This window comes from Athene noctua, chromosome 3, assembly GCF_965140245.1.
Source record: "Athene noctua chromosome 3, bAthNoc1.hap1.1, whole genome shotgun sequence".
NCBI lineage: Eukaryota > Metazoa > Chordata > Aves > Strigiformes > Strigidae > Athene > Athene noctua.
In genome coordinates, this window is record NC_134039.1 from 9,762,731 (window position 1) to 9,782,392 (window position 19,662).

The 19,662-nt window shown below is 41.1% G+C and overlaps 2 protein-coding genes across 7 annotated transcripts in view; both read right to left on the bottom strand.

Moving 5' to 3' along the window:
• Positions 1–277, bottom strand: part of POLR3B (RNA polymerase III subunit B) — an 80,989-nt gene extending 80,712 nt beyond the window's left edge. Inside the window, exon 1 of the mRNA XM_074901919.1 lies at positions 138–277. Within this exon, the coding sequence (XP_074758020.1) occupies positions 138–209 (72 nt within the window). The 5' untranslated portion in view covers positions 210–277. The remainder of the gene's footprint in view (positions 1–137) is intronic.
• A 1,763-nt stretch (positions 278–2,040) lies between these two features.
• On the bottom strand, positions 2,041–18,651 carry TCP11L2 (t-complex 11 like 2). 6 transcript variants are annotated; one of them, XM_074901922.1, is made up of 11 exons: positions 18,399–18,651; positions 15,548–15,658; positions 13,389–13,558; positions 11,996–12,131; positions 10,928–11,048; positions 9,978–10,198; positions 8,898–9,034; positions 7,676–7,863; positions 6,158–6,339; positions 5,244–5,416; positions 2,041–4,665 (listed from the first exon to the last, which is right to left on the bottom strand). In XM_074901922.1, the coding sequence occupies exons 3-11, from the start codon at positions 13,522–13,524 to the stop codon at positions 4,427–4,429; spliced, it is 1,533 nt and encodes a 510-aa protein (XP_074758023.1). In that variant the 5' UTR covers positions 13,525–13,558; positions 15,548–15,658; positions 18,399–18,651; the 3' UTR covers positions 2,041–4,426. The 6 variants fall into 6 exon arrangements, with proteins under 6 accessions (XP_074758023.1, XP_074758024.1, XP_074758022.1 ...); XM_074901923.1 differs by having other exon boundaries at positions 11,996–12,128; positions 18,312–18,651; XM_074901921.1 differs by having other exon boundaries at positions 18,312–18,651.
• Positions 18,652–19,662: the final 1,011 nt, after the last annotated feature.

Consider the following 19,662-nt stretch of genomic DNA (forward strand, 5'->3'; position numbering starts at 1 on the left):
CATGCGCGCGGGAGGTGGTCGCCTTCCGCCTCACCTCACCCCGGCCAGCCTAACCCCCTCCGGGGGGCCCGCGCCCGCCGCCCCTTCCCCAGCGCCCCGCCGGTCCCCGCTGCCGCCCGCGCCAGGCCGCCGCTAACCTCCACCGTATTCACAGGAGCCGCCGCTTGCTCCGGAGTCAGGGCCCCCAGCTCCGCGGCCAGCGTCTCCATCACCAGCCCGGCAGAGAAGCCCCAGCGGAGGCTGACGGCGAGGGACGGGACCCGCGGTGTCGCAGCCAAACCCCTCCTCCCGCCGCACTCGCGCGGCGCCCGAAGGTTCCGGGCCCAGGGAGCCCCGGGGCGGGGGAGCGCAGGCAGACAGACTGGCGGACAGACGGGGAAAGGGGGCGGTGGCTGGGGGCTGTGCTGAGGGCAGTCCAGCTCTCCAGACCCCTCCTCCCCTTACCTGCCTCCTCGTAGGGGACTTTAATACCTTTCCGCCTTTGGGGGTTATCCCCCTGGATCCTTGAGCTGGTAACCACCAGGCCAAGGGCAGGCAGGTGGAGGCGGCAGAGGAGGGCACAGAGAGATTAGGGTACAAACGGGGTTTTTTTTACAATTTTTAGCATGCAAAGCAACGTGGAGCATAACCTTTAAGCATTATTATTGTCTTTTTTCAATCTTAATGTTGAATGCTGTAGCTGGATCGCCTACAAACTGACTTTTTTTTTTAAGGCGTGGTGCTATAGAGACACTGAAGACCCAGTCAAATACGGGGCTACTCATCTTCCCCCGTGTAAGATTTAAGAAGAAGCATTAGTGATCCTTTAACATTCTTGTGGCAGTAAGTTTTTGTCAGCTCACATATAATTGTTGCATCTGTTTTAAAAACAGAGTGTGAAAACGTACTTAGACACATCTGCTCTGGCATAGATTCCATGTGAATAAATTTTAGTGTTTGGTCTGGACTCCACATATCCTGATCATGAAGGTCCAGGTTAAACACGAGAGTACCAACATTTCAGACTACTTCCATTCACTTTCCTGCCTAAAGTGGACAGTCAGCCTCTGGAGAGTTTGTTTAGTACATGGCAATGCCACAACATCCTACACAGCTTTCCATCTAACTAACTACATGCTCACCAATTAGTTCAGTCTGATAACCTGCACTACCCTGCAACCTGGTCTGTCTAGCTGTGGTTATTATGTAATCAGAAATCATGATTACTTCCACAATAGAAAACTGTAATAAATTAAAAGCAGGAGTTACAGGATTAGAGTTGTTCTTATGTTTCTGAACGAAGCACCTGTTAAGAATTGGTTCTTTGCCCATTTTTTAATCACTTATAAGAAGGCCAAGCTCTATCAGACAGCACAAGCTTTCAGCCATGTTTACTCCAAAATGTTTGTTCCTACATAACTTAACACCCCCCCCCCCCCCCCCGAACTTCATTATAAGCAATTTTTTTCTGATTTTGCAGATCTGAAAATTCAGCACTATGTAGTTTTCAGGTATTCTTTAGCGTAACTTCACATTCGCTACTTTCAGGTATTCTTTAGTGTAACTTTGCCTTCACAACTCCTTCACTGACCTGGGTGCCTGCGGAGTTGTTTCTCTCACACATTTTCACTCCTCTGTTCTGGCTGCCATTGAGCAGTTTTTTTCCCCTCCTCCTTAAATATGCTATCACAGAGGCCCTACCACCGTCACTGACGGGCTCAGCCTTGGCTAGCGTTGGGTCCAGCTTGGAGGTAGCTGGCACTGGCTCTGTCAGCTTCTAGCGGCTTCTCACAGAAGCCACCCCTGCAGCCTCCCCACTACCAAAACCTTGCCAACACAAACCCAACACAACCTTCTTCCAAGAAGTCAGGTTTAAGCAAGTGACTGTTGTGAATGTTATTTGTGCAGCTGGATTAAAGTCAGTACTCTACACTCCAGCTGCAACTGAGAAATTACAAAAAATAAAGAGTCAGAACATATTATTAGTGCAGTCATTTATCTTCAGCATTTAACAATCCATTACATTTAAGAAAGTTTGCATAATAACTTTTCACCACCAGCGATATCACAAACAAAATTTAATTCTTACAAAGCCTCAAATATTTGTATTTCAACAAAGAAAGCTGCTACAGAATGGCATCTTGTTTCACAAGGACAACTTCAGAGTAGAGGCAAGTGCTTTTCAGCCACAGTAGCGTAAACAGCATGCAACACATGACATTAAACAGATGCAATGTCCATGTTTGAAACTTTAAATAAAAATTAAGATACATTAAACAATCACTTGAAACATAGGCCATGCTATAAAATGCCCTTTGCAAGTCACCTTAATCACAAAAACCCCCCAAGGAATCCACATTTTTTGAGTAATTACTGGTAAAAACTAGCATGCCAGTTTCCCCAGTACATTACAGATCTATAGTTTTGTATTTATTTTTACAATAGAATGCATATAAAGTAGTATGATAAAAGGTTCAAAATCATGTTATAAGTCATCTCCAAATGTTCATAAAATCCTCTTTTGGCTGAAGCTCATAAGTTTAGGTATTTCTAAAGATGCAGCAAATCACTAAGGTTTAATTTCCCATAATTGCTTTTGAAATGCATTCTTCTCCATGATTTTTGAGTTGCATATCAAAATTTCATATTCATTTGAGCAAGCTTACTTTACCTAGTGGCACAATTACTCTTAGAATAGAGTTCCTTCCTCTTAGGTCTTTCAGGCTTCAGGAAACACTTCCTTTAAAATATGTATTCATCTATTTTGTGCAATGTTTTTACAAGGGATAGAGCAGAAGTGCACTAGAGAGATTTCTTTTCTAGAAAGGCATGTTGAAAAAAGTTTCTTACCACGTACATGTAACCAAAGTCCTTGGACACTGAGGAACAACTGACTATTAGTCATTTCCCTTACTAAAAAGAGTACACAATTCTGTAAAAGTGGACTACAAAACCACAGTGATAATAATGCCCTGTATTTTAGACCTTTATGATAGACATAGTAATGTACATACACAATTTGTGTGACACATTAAGCTTTTACGGGCAATTTTTTGTCTCTTCATAAAAAATAGATTGTAGTATAAAATATTAAAAACAAGCTATGTAACTTGTACCACATGGAGGGTTTTTTTATATATATGACATTTTAAAAAGACTATTATATGGTAATATATTAAAAGATCATTTTCAAGTAAATTATGATTCAATTTCATAGACAAGAACATGTCAATAATATGTATTCCAGCAGTATCTATTCCCAGTAATCTGAAATATGCAAAATAAAGCCTGTGTAAACTTACAGAATTTACTTCCATATTTCTGAGTTTCAAGCCTATACATATTCTGTATGCAAAACTCCTGATGCCTTAAATGGGACTAAGTATTGGGGTCTATTCTAAAGGAATTGGAAGGAAACTGCATATTTCTCACAGACTCAGGGAAAGTGAATCTAATCACACTTTCAAGAATGACTAATAATTTAAGTTCTTGCTTTCACAACCAAGAACATTTTGAAAAGTTTATGCCCTCATCCAACAACATATAAAAGAAGTTGCTCTGTGGTACTCTGTAAGGTCAAGTGCTTTTGGGAATAAAAGTCAGAAAGACCTAACAAAAATACTTAATACCCATTAAGATCAAAAATCAGTACATACACATATCGAAGATTAGATTTAAGATCTGTATGACCTCCACTGGATAAACAAAATGCTTATAAACATTATATACAGACAATTACTCCACCCCCCACCAACATCATGTTTCTTAGGTGGTTATCATTACTCTCAATTATAGTTGAGAATTTCTGAATGATTCCTATTTTTAAGTGGTGAATGCTTCTTCTGTTAACTGCTATACTCCAAACAGTATATAATACTGGCAATTCCTTAATGTAACAGGCAAAGTTCTGGTTCAAGTAATTGCAGGAGTACCAGAACTAGGCCTAGGATGAACCTGGTTTTGGTTACAAAAGCAGTTATGCTATACTTTTTTGCTTCAGAAGTCTTTTCACAAACATAAGTGTTTTATTAGACGTTGCTCTAGAAAAATACTATGTAAGCATAGTACATTTTATCTACAATTGTTACGTCAATTCATAATTGCATTGCTGTATGTAAATATATTTAAGTTGAAAAATAACATTATGTTTTAACGATGGCAAGACAGTACTTTGCCAGCTTCCCCACTGCAAATTGTAATAAATGCTTGCCTTGAAAACTAATAATTCACTGGTTATTACAAGTGACATAATGCATTAAACAAATTTAGTTTATTAAAATGTATGTCCTTGAAATTAATTTATTTCCAGTGAATTTCAGAAACTATCTGCATAAATTTTATAAGCTCTCACTCATTAATAGCCACTGGAGTAGACTGTTCTTAGTGGGAAAGTCAGATCACTGTCTTGGAGGGTAAAAAAAAGAGGGAGAGAAATAGGTCATAGTTTTTAATTGGTAGGTGTTTCTGCTTTCCCCGTTGGTGCCTCAGGAAAAAGTAGTTTTCTAAGTATGTTTGCATAGAACGGTCCATACACTTGTTTATTAAAGTTCACAATGCTCGCATACTGAGATCCAATAAGCTCCATCTCCATCTGAATCACTGAAAGGCCTCCTGGTATAGTAGGCATACACTTCTGAAAACTTGGAAGAGCAAGCAAGCTTCTCATGAAGAACTGGATTCGTTTGTCTGAAACGGAATATAAAGAGTGCTCAGAACAAATGTAAACCCAAGATGAAGCCATATTCACTTTCTAAGCACCCTGCACATTGGAACAGTAAAACAAAAAACAAACCCCAACCAACAGTGTAGGTAATAACTCTTTCCCCAGCCTGTGCTGCAGTACTGAAAGCTTCTTAAAGCTGGTTCCTGCAAGGTGGACACAGCATAAACCTGCTGCAACAAGTTATATTACCTAATATTAAGCAGACTCAAGGGAAAAGCACTAGGTTTAAACCCAGAACTGGATGGGAGACTGATCATTCATTTTTCTAAATTCTTCTCCAAAATACTAGCACAACTACGCTCCTTCGTAGAGACACTATTAAAATTATTTCTAGCTGCAACTAACCATGCTCTGCAGCATATCAAGAACACCATCTATAAGTAAACAACATTTCCTTACTCTAAGTTGACCTAGTAATAATACTGCAGTATTTTATTGCAGCAAGAAAGTGCTTTAAAAAAATAATTAGTGATTAAGCTTGCTGGGAGTAAGTTTATATAAAGACACATACAATAAGACAATTATGTGTTATCTTACTAACCAATCAATGAACTGACAGGATTATTCTCCTCGACAATATGAGCGATTTGACCCATTAAATTATTCTGCATTTCTTCAGTAAGAGTGGGAAGACCTCTTTCAGTTAGAGACTTGTTCACTTTGCTGCAAATCTGGACACCAATACCATTCAGGGCCTCTTTCAAATCAAAAGTTCTGAAAGAAACAGAAGAACAATAACTTCTGCAGTTTCTGTAGCACAGATTGTAAGATGACCTCACTTGTTTCCCTTCTATTTTCAACCTGCTCTCTGCAATGAGAGCATTAGAAGAGTTAACTTTTGCAGATTTATGTACATCTACAGATACATGACAAATGTCCATGTGGTAGATAAAATAAGGACTTAATTGTGATTCAAACTGGAAAAATCATTTTAAGCATGCAGCAGTGACACCAGTTCATTTTGCCCTTATGCTTAGGTGTTTTCCTAGGCCACATGCATAGCATTTAATTAGAAAAAGCCAAGTGGAAAACTATTTTATAAGACACTCTTTCAGATCACAGACTTGCTTGTAGTGCAAGTGGCAGCAGAAATAAGCAAAGAGCTTGAACTACCTACAAAAAGTCTGAAGCAACTGGCAAGACAATTTAGTGAATGTATTGCCACAATCCCTCTAGTATTACAAATGTACTAATGAGCTTTAGTATTAGGCTCCAAATTCTGCAGACTAGTATCAAGATTTCACTAAAATATAATTTTGAAAACATGTGCCTAATATACAGTAGACTTATACTGCAAAAGTAATATAGACATAGATTATTAAATTTAAAAATATCTTTCTATTATTAACAAGCATTGGCCATGACATTTTAATTGTTTCCAAGGGTTTTCAGATCCACCTGGTACTTCCTATTAAAAAATAAAACATATGAAGAGTGATAAAAACAAGGACTTACTTCTTATTCATGCCTTCAAGAAGAGGAACAGAGATCCTTTTCAGCTGGTCAGCAAAATCGGGCACATCCACAATTGCTGCACCCACCATATTGTTTGTTATTAGACAAACACAAGCTATGATTTTTAACTGATTGAGCTTTTCTCTCAACTCCTGAAGACGAGCTTCATCTGTTATTAGAGTCTAAAATTGAAACAGTAATACTAATTTAGGAATATGGAGGGAGAGAGGCAGGGAGAAGGACAGATACAGGATGTAGTAATGAAGCATTAATATTGTTATTCACAAATGTGCAAAGTCAGAATTGAGAGCAGCTGAAATACCCCAAGTATGTATTGCACAAAGTGGTATTACGTCTGAGTACCAGAAGTAAGCCTGTGGTGGGAAAGAACGGTAATGCCTTCAACACCGAGGACATTGCATCTTACTCCTCATCACTGTTGACAAAAATCTGCAACCAACAATTCAGCCTGTGATGTGGAATGCTCAGGGGATCCAGAGACATTGTAGTGATCAAGATTACAGACAGAATAGTCTTCTGAATTCAGCTGTCCTTCAAAAAAATGCCATAATCTGTAACTGATAGACAGTGATGAACAACTGTGCATGACAAGCATGAGTTCAACCACCAGAGCAGGTTCTGCAAGCAATACATGACCTGCTATAGGCAAAAAGCCAGTTGAACATACCAAGCATACACATAATTCCTCCAGCAAGATGTAGCTGGAGTTCATCCTAACCAAATCCCTCCTCTAAGCAGCACAGGGGCATTAACATTCAACTGCTGGATAGTAATTTCATAGTATGACAAACTAGGACCACCAGAGGATACCTGTGTGTAGTTTTTATTCAGAACTGTTCAAAGGAAGGTGAGATGAACTAGTTTCCATTCCATCCACTGACCAATACATCCCCATATATTTAGCAAATTCTCTGCCAGGACACCCTAAGTATAGCTAAGGTGCTTGCTACAGATGCTAATTTTAGGCCTGACTGATGGCCAGTTTCAAATTGGCTTTATGGAAAGTTGGAGGTCAGTAATCAGGAGCTGGAGGGAAAAAAAAATGAACACTGATTCCTGAAGAATATGCACTGACAAAGGGTGAATATCTACTTTAGAGAGCTTCAAGTTTTTAACCGATTCTGTTCTAAAGCAAGAGTGATCCCACCAATTCCTGCTGTTAGAAAAACAGGATGCTATAGTCATGCTTCTCTCAAAGACAAATCGAGCCAAGTACTCTGCCCTGCCTTTGACCATGGCCCAGACTGCTCTTAGGGTGGAGCTGGTGAGCTATGACTGGATAGCTGGGAAACAACCTTCATCTTGTTGTTTTCTAGTTGTTAACTTGCCCATCTCCTATTTCAGAAACTAGATGCATATACCCTCCAAATTCACTATTCAGAAATTTAACAACTGCAAGAGAATACTTCACATATTGTCATCAATAGCAGGATTATTCAACTACACCGATTTTTTCATATAGCTACAAACCTGAAGACACTGAAATATGCTTCTTACCTCTGGAATCGTTTTGCAATAATCCCACTGTAACAGTTTCAAGTAGCCATTGTTTAGCACCAGTGTAGGACTAATAATTGGTTTAGAGCTACTATCAGCACCAGAGGATGATGAAGATTCATCAGAAATAGATGACAATTCATCTTCTATTGATTCCTTTATCCATTCCGTTGTGAGATCCAGGGCACCTAAGAATTGCAAAACAGCATAAATTTACTGCATGCTTTCATCAAAAGAAGCACCACCTCGAGGGGAAGAGTTGTACATATAAACAAGACTACTGAAGTTCTGAAAACTAAACAAACATAGTGGATAGCTGAGTCTTCACACACTTAAATTCTCTCACTTTTTTCCACTGATCATCTTCCCTTGGTCACCTTAATATTCTAGCTAGCTTGTACAAACCCAACAGACTGTTAGACTTCAGTCAAGATTTTGGGGTAAAGGAGCCTCAAAGCCCAAGTTCCCAAAGCATTTCTTCCCCCTTTTTCATGGAAGCCCCTTAATAGTTGGGGCATAGGAGTGGAAAGTAGAGGTGAAGGGGGATAAACTATATTAACAGCAGACTAAATGCTTTTAAAGTTTTTTCTGCATATATAAACACTGCAGGCTGTATCAGTGGCTCACAGTTCTAGAAGAACTTCGAAGCCTCTGCTCCAGATGGTAGTAAGTTTACTACTTCTTCTTGGACAATACATTTTCCTGAACACTGTTTAGCCACATTACACAAAACTTGTAATAGTGGATCAAGTTGACTTTGCATTACCTAAGAAGTCTTCCTCAGAGCCTGCCTTTTGTTTACTAGAAAATTGATCCTCTCCCTTCCAACTTTCAGGCACACTAACTGGCTTTACATGTTTGCTTCACACTAACAACAGACTTGCTGCATACAAAAGCAAAAAGTCTCATCTTTCAGTATGTGGGGCTCCTGCCTCCATACAGAAAGAGCCTTTGTTTGCTTGTTTGTTTTTCAGATACCAAACAATTTAGCAAATACACATTTGTCCAAAAGCACCCCAGGTTACAGATAAACATACTTTATAGCAAGTTAAGCAATTGCCCATTGGTAGCTTGCCTGTCAAATAATTTTTGCATTAGTTAGATCCAGACAAGAAATTGACATTTTCCTCCAAATTAATTGTAATTGATAGATTTTATAACATGTCTTTAAATACTCTGCTTTTTGAAGAAATATTTAAATTTAATACAGCATGATACCTACTGGGTGTTTCTTCAAGAATTTCCTGGAATTTTGTTCTTTCATAATCCACCAAATTACGCTGAAGGTATGGCCTAAGATTTTGAATTGTGTAATTAGCCATATCCACTTTCATCAGGTCCAAAACATGGAATATTTGTCTGAAAGGAGGAGTTGAAAATTTGACAGTTACCACAGTCTACTGATTTTAACTAGCACATGTGAGGTAAACCTACATCAGCACTTTAATTTCAATTCTGGGAGAAGTAAGCTCCTTCATTGGTATTTCAGTGTAACAGACATGCTACCTATCTTCCAGGATACTTGAAGGAGTGTAATGTATGAAGTTTAGTGTAAGCTACAAAGAACAGTACAAATATGTAGCATCACTAACAGAAAGAGGATTTTCAAGAACTCTATCAGTTGACACATTTTAGCCTAAATGAACACATTTTAGCTTTTTAGTCACTCCTGTTGCACCAAGAGAAAAAAAATAAATCCTTCTCACCCAGTTGCTTTGGTCCCTGTATATGATCCAAGTTTCAATAAAACAACAGAACAACAAATACCATTTACTCTCAGTATTTCAGTGCTCCTAAGGAGCAATAAACTGATTTCTGCCCTTTAATGCAAGTGTTTAACTCAAGTTTAAGTAATCAGAGCTTTATTGAAGAGATTTTAAATCCAAAGTTTGGCCTCCTAGATGAAGCACACAATGAACAGTTCAGAAGAAACAGTACAAATGCAATGTTTAAATTTTGTGAGAGTGAAAAAGGCTGAAAAAGCAGTCTCCAAAACACAGATATTTGCAAGAGTGCTTTTTCTCTTGTTCAGTGCCTCAGAGAGTTGGTAGTGTTTGATATAGGCATTCAACCCATTTCATTACAAAGTAAGATACACATAACATTCTGGTCAGTGTGTCATAACTCCTCTCCTTTAATGCTTATCTACAACAATAAGTTTTCCTATAGTTTGAGAACAGGCATATGTAAATTGACACAATTTTAAGACTTTTAAGACCTTACCCCCCTCTTTCCACTCCCCAGTACTCTTTCTGAGAAGAGGTTTTTCCCTCTAAAAAAAATTAAAAATCCAAATACCAACCTCAGTAATTCTACGATATTGTCAGTTGCTTTTAACTGTTTTATATCGTTGTCTCTTATTGGAGCACATAACTTTCCCATAGTGTTGATGATATAGTTAGCTAGCCCATGAATGTCAACAGCATTATGTTCTGCCTGCTGTCTTATAAGATCTGTATCTAGAACTTCACAAATTTGATTTTGAATCCTGTTTGCTCCAGGAGTCAGAAAGGAAAGAAGAATCTAAAGTAGGGGATGAAGGGAAAAAAAAAAAAAAGCTTATCAATAAAACCCAAACCATTTAGCAAATACACTGAAGTAAGATTTTAATATTAACGTCAAATGTATTTAGCTACCTGACTATAACAATAAAGACATGTTAAGACTGAACATTATCTAAGGTAGCAGTAAAAAAAGACTGTTAAAAGAATCACAGTACAGTTCTGCAGAAATGCTCAAAGCCAGTGAAACAGAAAGCATGTCAACAATGAGAGTCTTTCAGAAATGTGAGGCTGCCCTGTAAAACAAACATTTACTAACTTAAAATTCTGAAAGACTTTGTATTGTGGCAGGATTGAAGATTTTTATGTTCCCTTGTGCAATGACCATAAAAAAAAAGTCTGTTTGGGCAGGTGCAGTAATGTTTAAGACTCCTGCTCATGCCCTAAGCTCACAGTATGTCACTGGAAAGAAGCTAGTAGAGATGTGAAGCTTTGAGGAAAGAGCTGACTTGCAACTAACCCTCATGCAATGAAAGCTGAGTGGACATACCACTGTGCAGATGTGGCCATATCCTTGGTTAGTATAAATATACTATAAATAGACACCGATTTACAGTTCTGAATAATCATGGTTTCATCTTAAAAGAAAGAACTTGAAGGTGTTGGCTTGGCTGAGTTAGCAGACCCTTCAGCTAAGTAAGACACTCTCAGACCTAAGCTGACAAAAAACTGGGTCAGGGAGGAACGTTACCTCCTTAATTTCCTCAAAGAGCTTGATAGCATGTTCATATTCTGGAGGATCTTCATTCAGTTCTGATTCCAAATGATCCCAAAATGCCTTGTGTACGATTCTTTTCACTGTGCCTGCAAAGCTGTGGAATAAGTCAATTAGATACAGAAAAGACTCCCAACCAGCTTTCACCCTTGGTAAAAGTGATTATCCCAATCACTTGTTGGGAAACACACACCACCTCTCCAGCTACTGTGCCCAGCAACCATATCTTTCTTGGGCTGTGTATTATCAGCTCCCAAAGTGTGGTCTAGACTGATGTGTCTTTCCTAAAACACCTGTATTTTATAAAGTGGTGCTGGCAATTCAGAAGTAGGTAAAGAGATACTACATTTCCTTTTTCCTTATCAAGTTTTTAATCATTTGCCTTAATCTGGTATGTTATCTACTAAGCTTTCTCAAAAAATATTCTCTGTCATATAACCAATTAGCACTTAATGGACTTGTGCAATTAAAAAACTTTTGCTTTTCAGGTAAGTTCTCAAAGTAAAACCGAGGGTTATTTTTACGTTAGACATGTCTGTAAGCAAGAACACTGTAGCTACCTACATTAGGGAAGTTACTTCTCATTTCCTCTGCATCTCCAGACATTTTTGCATCTCTTCTGGAGCTAATAATAGAGCTATGTTCATGACGAGCTCTATCTTCTTACCACTATGGCACCAACAAGCTACTACAGACAACTACATAGAAGGCCACCATTTCATCTTTTCCATGTGGCTTGGAACCAGACAGAACAGACAGATACTCATCTTCACTATGGGCATTCATACTGCATTAGTCTTTTAACTTCCACATACATTTAAGACAGAACAATATGTTCCAAGCCAGTGCATCAACTCAGCTGGACTGCAACACTTGTTCCAAGCAAGATAGCTTTGACAGTGTCACCTGAAGGTACAGGATAAAAATCTGTGGCCTTCCAATATGTTTTGGTTTGGGGATTTTTTGTTTGTTTTTTAAATCTCCTGCTCCATTCATTTCTCTTCCCAACTCCAGTGCTGCTTTTTGAAAAATTCAGGCTCTTACCTGTTCTGTGGGAAGTCTTCATGTTTTATGCAAAAATTTGCATTTACAGCAATTTCATGAGCTAGAGTCAAGTCTGACAAATTTCTTGCAGCTGCCATCAGTTCATCAAATGTAATAACCTTGGGAGGGCTTGCTGCTGGAAGAAACAAGATCAATTCAAGACAAATATCCATAGTTGATAAAGTGCAATTGAAAATATTAAAATTCATAAATTTTACTGCTTTCTAATTGGAGTCCAGTACTCTAGAAGAAACAACCTAGGATTACCAAGTCTTTATATCATCTTAAAACACTAACTCAGGAAACTCCCATCTTATCAGGGGTGGGGGGTAATACCACACAAGCCTCATAACATTTTAAAGAGCAATTTCATATTTCTGCATCTTAGCTAACATATCTTTTTTCCTTTAAAACAGGATCCTGCATTCCACAGATTTCCTACTGCCTGTTCTGTAAAATCCACCAGACCAAGAGCATGGACAACAACAGATACCAGATGGTCCTTGTAATTCTGAGCATATAATGGTTATATTGTAGTTTTATCGCCTGCAGAGAAGGTTCTGAAGTTACTGACTTGAGAACACCCCACTTATGTCCCATAACTGATGCATCATAAATTACAGTCCCTTTTTACAAGTAAGTATTAACAACATAACAGAAACTCTACACTGGAAAGCAAGAGTAAATTCCCAAAGTTTCCTGATCCCCAAATTCTGTCATTTAGTTTAGTATTTGGGATTAAGCCTTTTAAGACTGGTAATAAAGAAAGACAAAGAGCCAGCTGCCAATTGCAGTTCCACTAACAAGCTTGTTTTAATGTAAGACTTCACTTATAGATGCTAAAAAGCATGCATGGTCTGAGAATGCTTACAGACATGAACATGGAGGACATCTTGACTAAGGCTTTATTTATCAGTACTCAAAATACCTTACTTGTGCAAATGGGTGTTTTCTGTTTGATCCTAATAATTATGAAAGGAAAAATCTTAGATTCATTTAATGTAACTCGAGGTAATATAAATCTGTAAGTTACAGATGTAAGGGTATGGAGCAAACAGAAGAAACCCATCCCTTGCACAAAGCCGTATCTGCTTGAGTGGGAGACTGCTACCGACATCAAGATTAGCTCAAGATTAGGATGTCCATGGTGGCACACTTTTCTTACACTTTCTGAAGGGAAGGAGTGCACAGGGAGACCCCCACGGATACAGCTGCTGGTGGTGTTCCACACAAGGAGATGCGCTGCTTCATAGCAGAGAAAAAGCCATGCCTTTCTCTCAATACTCTTAAACAGATTCAGAATCCCAGGTTCTACCCATGACAGCAAAGAGAAACGAGATAAGTTAGCCTTATCTGCCTACGAACAATGCAGGCAGGGCTAAAATAGGCTTACACGCTGGGGAACTGGGTTTGCTTGAAGAATCACTGTTAAAGCTTTGCCTTGAATATTCAGAGTCGCTAGAAGAAGCTGTGCTTTCAGAGAGGCGTGAAGAATCTGAATCACTGTTCTGGTCATCATTGAGAGGCATTCTGATTCACTCTAGCTGCTACAGTAAACAAGACCTAGAAAGATAAATACACTTCCCATAAAATCAACATTTTTTGTTTGTTTCTCAAAAATCGGATACTGAACATTATATTGTGAATGAAGAACAAGTAGCTGCCTTTCTTAAAAGGTGTTATAGAAAGGATCTGGCTTGACATGCAGAATCATACAGTTAACTACACCTGTTCTGCAAGAAAATTTGGTGCCTTCTGCTGTTTCATACCTTAATGGTTATGTTAGAGACAGTCTGTAAATCAGTTGTATTTAAAATATAAGACTACCTACAGTAACCCCTGAAGTTGCTTGTTGTCCGAATTTTGAAAGTTCTCAACATCCATAAAGTCATCTCATTATGTTACCATCCCCCACCTGACTTCACCAACAAATCATGTTTAGCAATTAGCTTCCTTCCACATAACGACTGCACTGAGTGTAACAACTCTGAAGCAAACAAAGAAGTGGCTGGAGGAGAACGGGCAAATAATTCTAAATACTACATTTCTGACAGGGTGGAGCTGAAAGTCTGGCCTGCTTCTTTAGGTGGGTCTTTGCTCAGAATCAGATCAACAATGGCATAGACCCAAAAAGTATTCCTCCAAGCAGGGAGGGTGGATGGATTTTCTGTTTTAAATCAAACAGTAACTCTGAGCCTCTAACATTACACTCAGCATACATGACAAATAACACCGAGAAGTGTCATGCTTCATAGTGCTTCTGCCTACATCAAGAAACTGCCTCCCAGGCAGATAATCTGCAACTGCAGAGAATTTGGACAGCTGCATAGTGCGATAGAGATGATTAATAGTTGTACGACAGGAAGTGAAAAGTATGTTCATAATCATATTAAAAATGAGAAACTGGCAGTCAGCCATAATTGCTACCAAAGGAATTTGGCCCAGATACCAAAAGTAGCTGTCCATATTTGCTTACGGCCATGAAGCAGTCTATAGTAGACTTTATGAAGAAGCCTAGCCAACAATGCTTTCTGCCAGAAAATTTAAGTGATACAACTTCATTAATGATTAAATTGAAACAACTTCAGCAGAAAAGGAATACTGCACTTTGCAACTCCCGAACTTGGAAAAAAAAAACCACTTTTGACAGCAAAAGGATGATCTTTGTATGTACTTATGTGAATCAACATACTGTGGGGTCAAGAGACAAAATGGAGCAAGAATGAAGATTTCTTTAGCTGGCACCTAGTTATAGCTCAGAGCATTTGAATTATTCAGGATGAGTACCAGCTCATCCTGAATAGGCCTTTATAACTTGATGAGGTAATACACTTATGAATACTCCCCTGTTAATTGAAGTGATTAACATTTGTTAAGTGTGTGTTTACTCTTCCTCCTCTCCCAAGAGGAAAGAGGTGCATTGGAGTGTCTTATTTATGTATTTTAAGATGTTTTTATTAAAAGAATTAATCACATCAGCAAGAACACAGCAGACAGTTGATTACCTTACTGAAAAAGCCAGTAAGGGAGACTTTTGATTAGGATATAGAGGTCATTGGTTCAAGACTTACAGTATTAGTGGTGATCATTAACATTGTAACCCTTTTATTAGAACAGCAATTTTATAATTTCTAACAAGCAACTGAAAACAAGCAGATACGTAAAATAGTACTGACTAAACAAGACCGAGACTTGCAAGATAACCTAGAAAACCTAAAGGCTGAGATATTTTTGACTCAAAAGTTGTATTTAAGTTACAATGAGAAATGAATCGCTAGTTAAACATTACGCGAGAGACTAAAACCACTTATTCGATTAAGATCTGTGTTAGAGATCTCAAAGATCTCACTGACTATAAATTAATTGTGATGAGTAACCTACCTACAGAATGCACTCCAGGTTCTTATTGTGGAACCACTCACTTAAATACAGTAACCCTGTAGAGCCTGCAAAACTATTACTTTCCTGCTATTGTTTCCAGATCAGCAACAGAACACTGTATTTCCAGGCTTTAATCATGTATAAAATCCTCATATAATATAAATAACTAACCTCCAAAAGGTTAATGTTGCACGTGGTCCATCGAAAGATCTGATTAATGTTGTTAGAGTGTACTGGCCCAAAAGGTCTTGTAAATCACTTGCTTAGTATGAGTGCTTCAGTCTAGGTGTTAAGAACATGGAAGAAGTTAAATGACCATTAAAACCCCCCAAATTCTCACACAGTTTGCACATCATTTCAAGAACTTCCTCTTAACTGTCATTATGATAATGGTAATAAATATTCAAATACTCAAATTTACAAGGTGCTCCTGACAAAAGTATTAAACCAGCCATAGAGGAAAGTCAGCATTGCCATTTTCTACCCCAATCTTGATTCCCAAGACCACCAAATAGGTAAGGTAGAAATTATAACTCTGTATGCATTAAGTCCTTACATACTAGTCCCAGCAAAGGATCTTTTGTGCATTTCAAAGAGGCCCATGACATATTTTGATGTACCAAGACCATACCTGTTCCTACAATACATGCAAACATAGAATTGTCAGTAAACAGCTTCAGACGGCTTTATTTAAATAAGAAGTTTCAACAATGCAACAGGAGATGACACATTGAAAAAACACTGCAATCTTTGCCACAGTAAGGTGGCAAGGTGGCATCCTAGTAGGATGCCTCAAATGGACTGATAAGGAAGAATGGGTGTATTCTGCAGATTCAGAACATTACTAAATTCTAATTTTAAAAGATAAACAAGGCAGCAAGCACATCAAAGTAAACATATGTTAATACACAAGCAGAATTTGGATATGCCATCTACAGTTTTTAAATATATTGCCCAAAAGCTAAAAAGCTTAGGAAAAAGTACATTCATTGAGCATATCAAACAGCAGCACAAACCAAAAAAGGCATTTCTAATGAGTTACAAAAATAAACAACTGAGTTACTTAGTCCTCTCTTTATAGTATACGCTGGAAGAGCTATTTTTCCTTATGCTTTTGTAGACAGCATAGAGCTTCCTATAAATTATCAAGGGCCAAGTTCACACATAATTTTAAGTTTAGATTAATATAATCCCCAAGTAAAAATACTTCAGAAAGCCCTCTAGCCTTCCAAGATTTCTTTCACCACCTTGAATAGACAATACCATTTTTTTGTTTGAGTTGTTCATATTAGGCTATTGTTTTAATACATAAGTTAATATTCTACCTATTCTATTAAAGGGTCAGCCTGTGGTTACAACATGCTTTACTCCTTAAGAACAACTGATGTTTACTTTTAGACTAGGTTGGATACCTTCACAGTGGGCTTCATTACACTGTTTGCTTGCTTTATTTTGCATTTTTTTAAGGATATATTCTAAATGAGAGACCAAGCTAAAAATACCTTCTAAATATACAAACCCCAAGATTCCAGTTAATTTAACAAGGAAGAACTGAATTATCATAGTCCCTGCTGCTATTTAGACAGTTTTGGATTATTCTTTTTACTAAAGATGCAATGAATACAATGAACACTGTAGATGCCTAAAGGCATCTTGCTCTTACAGTCACCTCATAACCAGACCCGGTCACTCACTTAGAACTGATCCAGACTGCAAGATCAGATTAGTTTTAGAGAGCACAAACATGCTTTTTATTTCTGAAGGCTTCCTTTAGAAGTTATTTTATGAAGCACCTGGGGAAGAAAAGGCAGTATAGAAGGTATTTTTTTCCTTCAAGATACCATCTTCGAGAAAAGTTTTTCCACAGCCTTACTTTGTTCAAGTAAGTCCTTCCATCCGCACACACTTTTTAAGTGCTCTGTCCAGTTTTACCAGTGTATTAACTTTGTTTATCCTACTGGGCTTACATCCTTACTATCTTCAAGCTGGCACCGACTGAATCTCATCTGGGCTCGAGTTTCCCTTTCACTGGCTCCACCTTTGCCAACACTCACGGCACAGGAGCAGAAAAGAGCCTTTGTTAAGTATTACAGAATTTCCTCACGCCTCATTTTTGACAGCTTATAGCCCACATTTCGCTCCTCTAGCTTTCTAGTTCCGCGGCTCTTCCCTTTATACACAAGCTTCTCTTGATGAAGGCTTAAAAATAATCAAAGATCAAGATGAGTACGTGTCCCCTAAGATCTGTGCGCGGGACAGCCACTGGAGTTGCCCTCACATTTAGGCAACGCGCTGCCACCCCCCGGGCCGTGACGAGGGCCCACAGACCCCGAGGGGAGGCCGCGGTCACCCCTCCCGCCCCCTCCCCGGCGCGGGGGGAGCGGCACCGCCGGCTGCGGCTCCTCCTCTTCCTCCATCTGTTTCGCTGTCTGTCTCCTCCCCTGGCCCCATGTTCTTAACAGTTACCAGAGGCAGGAGTTTGGCACTCGCCGACCAAAACAAACAGCGTTTCCAAGGACAGGCCCGGGGGGTGGAAGGGAGGAGGAGAAGGGAAGGGGGAACCCTCTCTCTGCCAGCCCCGGGGAAGTCGAGCTCGGTTGCCCGCCCCCAAGCGTCCCGGGGGAGGGGGGGCGCCGGGGTGCCCTTGCTCTGCGCTGCTGGAGCGGGGCTGCAGGGGTGGAGGGCGGGGGGGGGGAGGAACCCCCGCGGCTGCGCCCGTTGGGACGTATGGTCCCGGTGGACAGCGGACACTGAAGGACGGAGGCAGCCCAGGAGTCACGGGGCAAGGGGTGCGCTACCGCCCCAGAGCACGGGCTGCGAAACCCACCGACTACAGCGGGAGCCCCACCGCGGCGGCGGCGGAGCAGAGCACCAGCCCGTCACATCCCCCCCCGGGAAGGCGGCAGCCCCCGGGCCAGCCCTGACCCGGACTCACCCCGCAGCTCATCGCCTGGACACGCAGGCGTGTGCCGCGCCGCATGGACCACCGTCGGACGGCGCAGCTCGGCCCCCGGTCACTCACCCTCCTGCGCGGCTCAGCAGGGCTGTAAAGGGCCCCCCCGGGTTTATACACCCAGCCAGGACTATTAGTGTCTTCCTTGGGCGTGTCCATCTCTGCCGGTGATGGGGGGGGCGTGTAACATTTTCCTGCCTCCCAGCGGCGAGTCAGCCCGAGGGGCGTGGGCCAGCCTGCGCCTGTCCCCGCAGAAACAGGCCGTGTCTCCTCATCCTGCCCGGGCCCGAGCACTGAGCGGGAAGAAACCTAGCGTGACAAGGGACGCCGGTCCCCGAACTCCCCCGCGCTGAATGGGCCCTGCCCGGGGGGGAAGGGCTGGGTGGTGTTTACGGAAGAGCCGCGTCGATCCGGGCCGAGCCCGCCCCTTCCCCGGCGCGGGGCGTGGTCTCCGCGGTAGCCCCGCCCCGGAGCCGTCTCGGGGGATGGGGGACAGGCCGGCCCCACGGGGGCCGGGGGGAACCGCGCGTGCCCGTCAGGGGAGGTGGCAGCGCTTCAGGGCGCTTGTCCGTCTCTCTGTTCACTTCGGTGCCGAGGAAGCTTTAAATATAACCCAGGAGCTTTCCTGCGCTGGTTTCCTCAGTTTCTCGAGGCGCGGTGAGGTGCCCCCTCCACCCCCTCCCGCCATCTTGCCCCCGCACTGCCACCCCCATCTTAGCCTCAGGGGAGCCGCTCAGCACCGTGCCGAGTTTAGTCACCAGCCGTGCTCATGGCTGTGGTGTCAGGAGGTCTGTGAGCGCCCACTGAGGAACGCGGCTTGAAGCCGTCCAGCACTATTATTATAAGTGCTTTGCTTATTGACCTCATCCACCCGGCAGCTTCATGCACCCACTGGGTCAGCCAGTACCTGGCAGGGTCATCATCTCTTCCTGTCCCAGGAGCTACGTGCCACCATTGCTTCACCTACCCGGACACACAGAGGGCAAAACACTGACAGTCATGCGGCAGGAGCTAACTAAATCAAGCCTTGCTCATCATGAAGACACAGAGCACCCTTCCGTGCAAGTAATTACATCACCTTTAGCATGTGTGATGAACTATATGGGTTAGATGCTGTATTGGCACACACCAAAGCCCACTGTAGGTCCTGTTAATACAACCTCTGCTATAAAAGCAAGGCCTCAAAGCTGGGAACGGAGCTTGGCTATGCAAGTGCCAAGTGCCCTGCTCAAGCGGGAGCGCTTGCTCCCAGCGATGCAGAGCACCTGTCAGCCCTGCTGCTCTGAGCCCGGCCTTTAGAGACATTAAATGGGATTAAATCCAACAGCCTAAT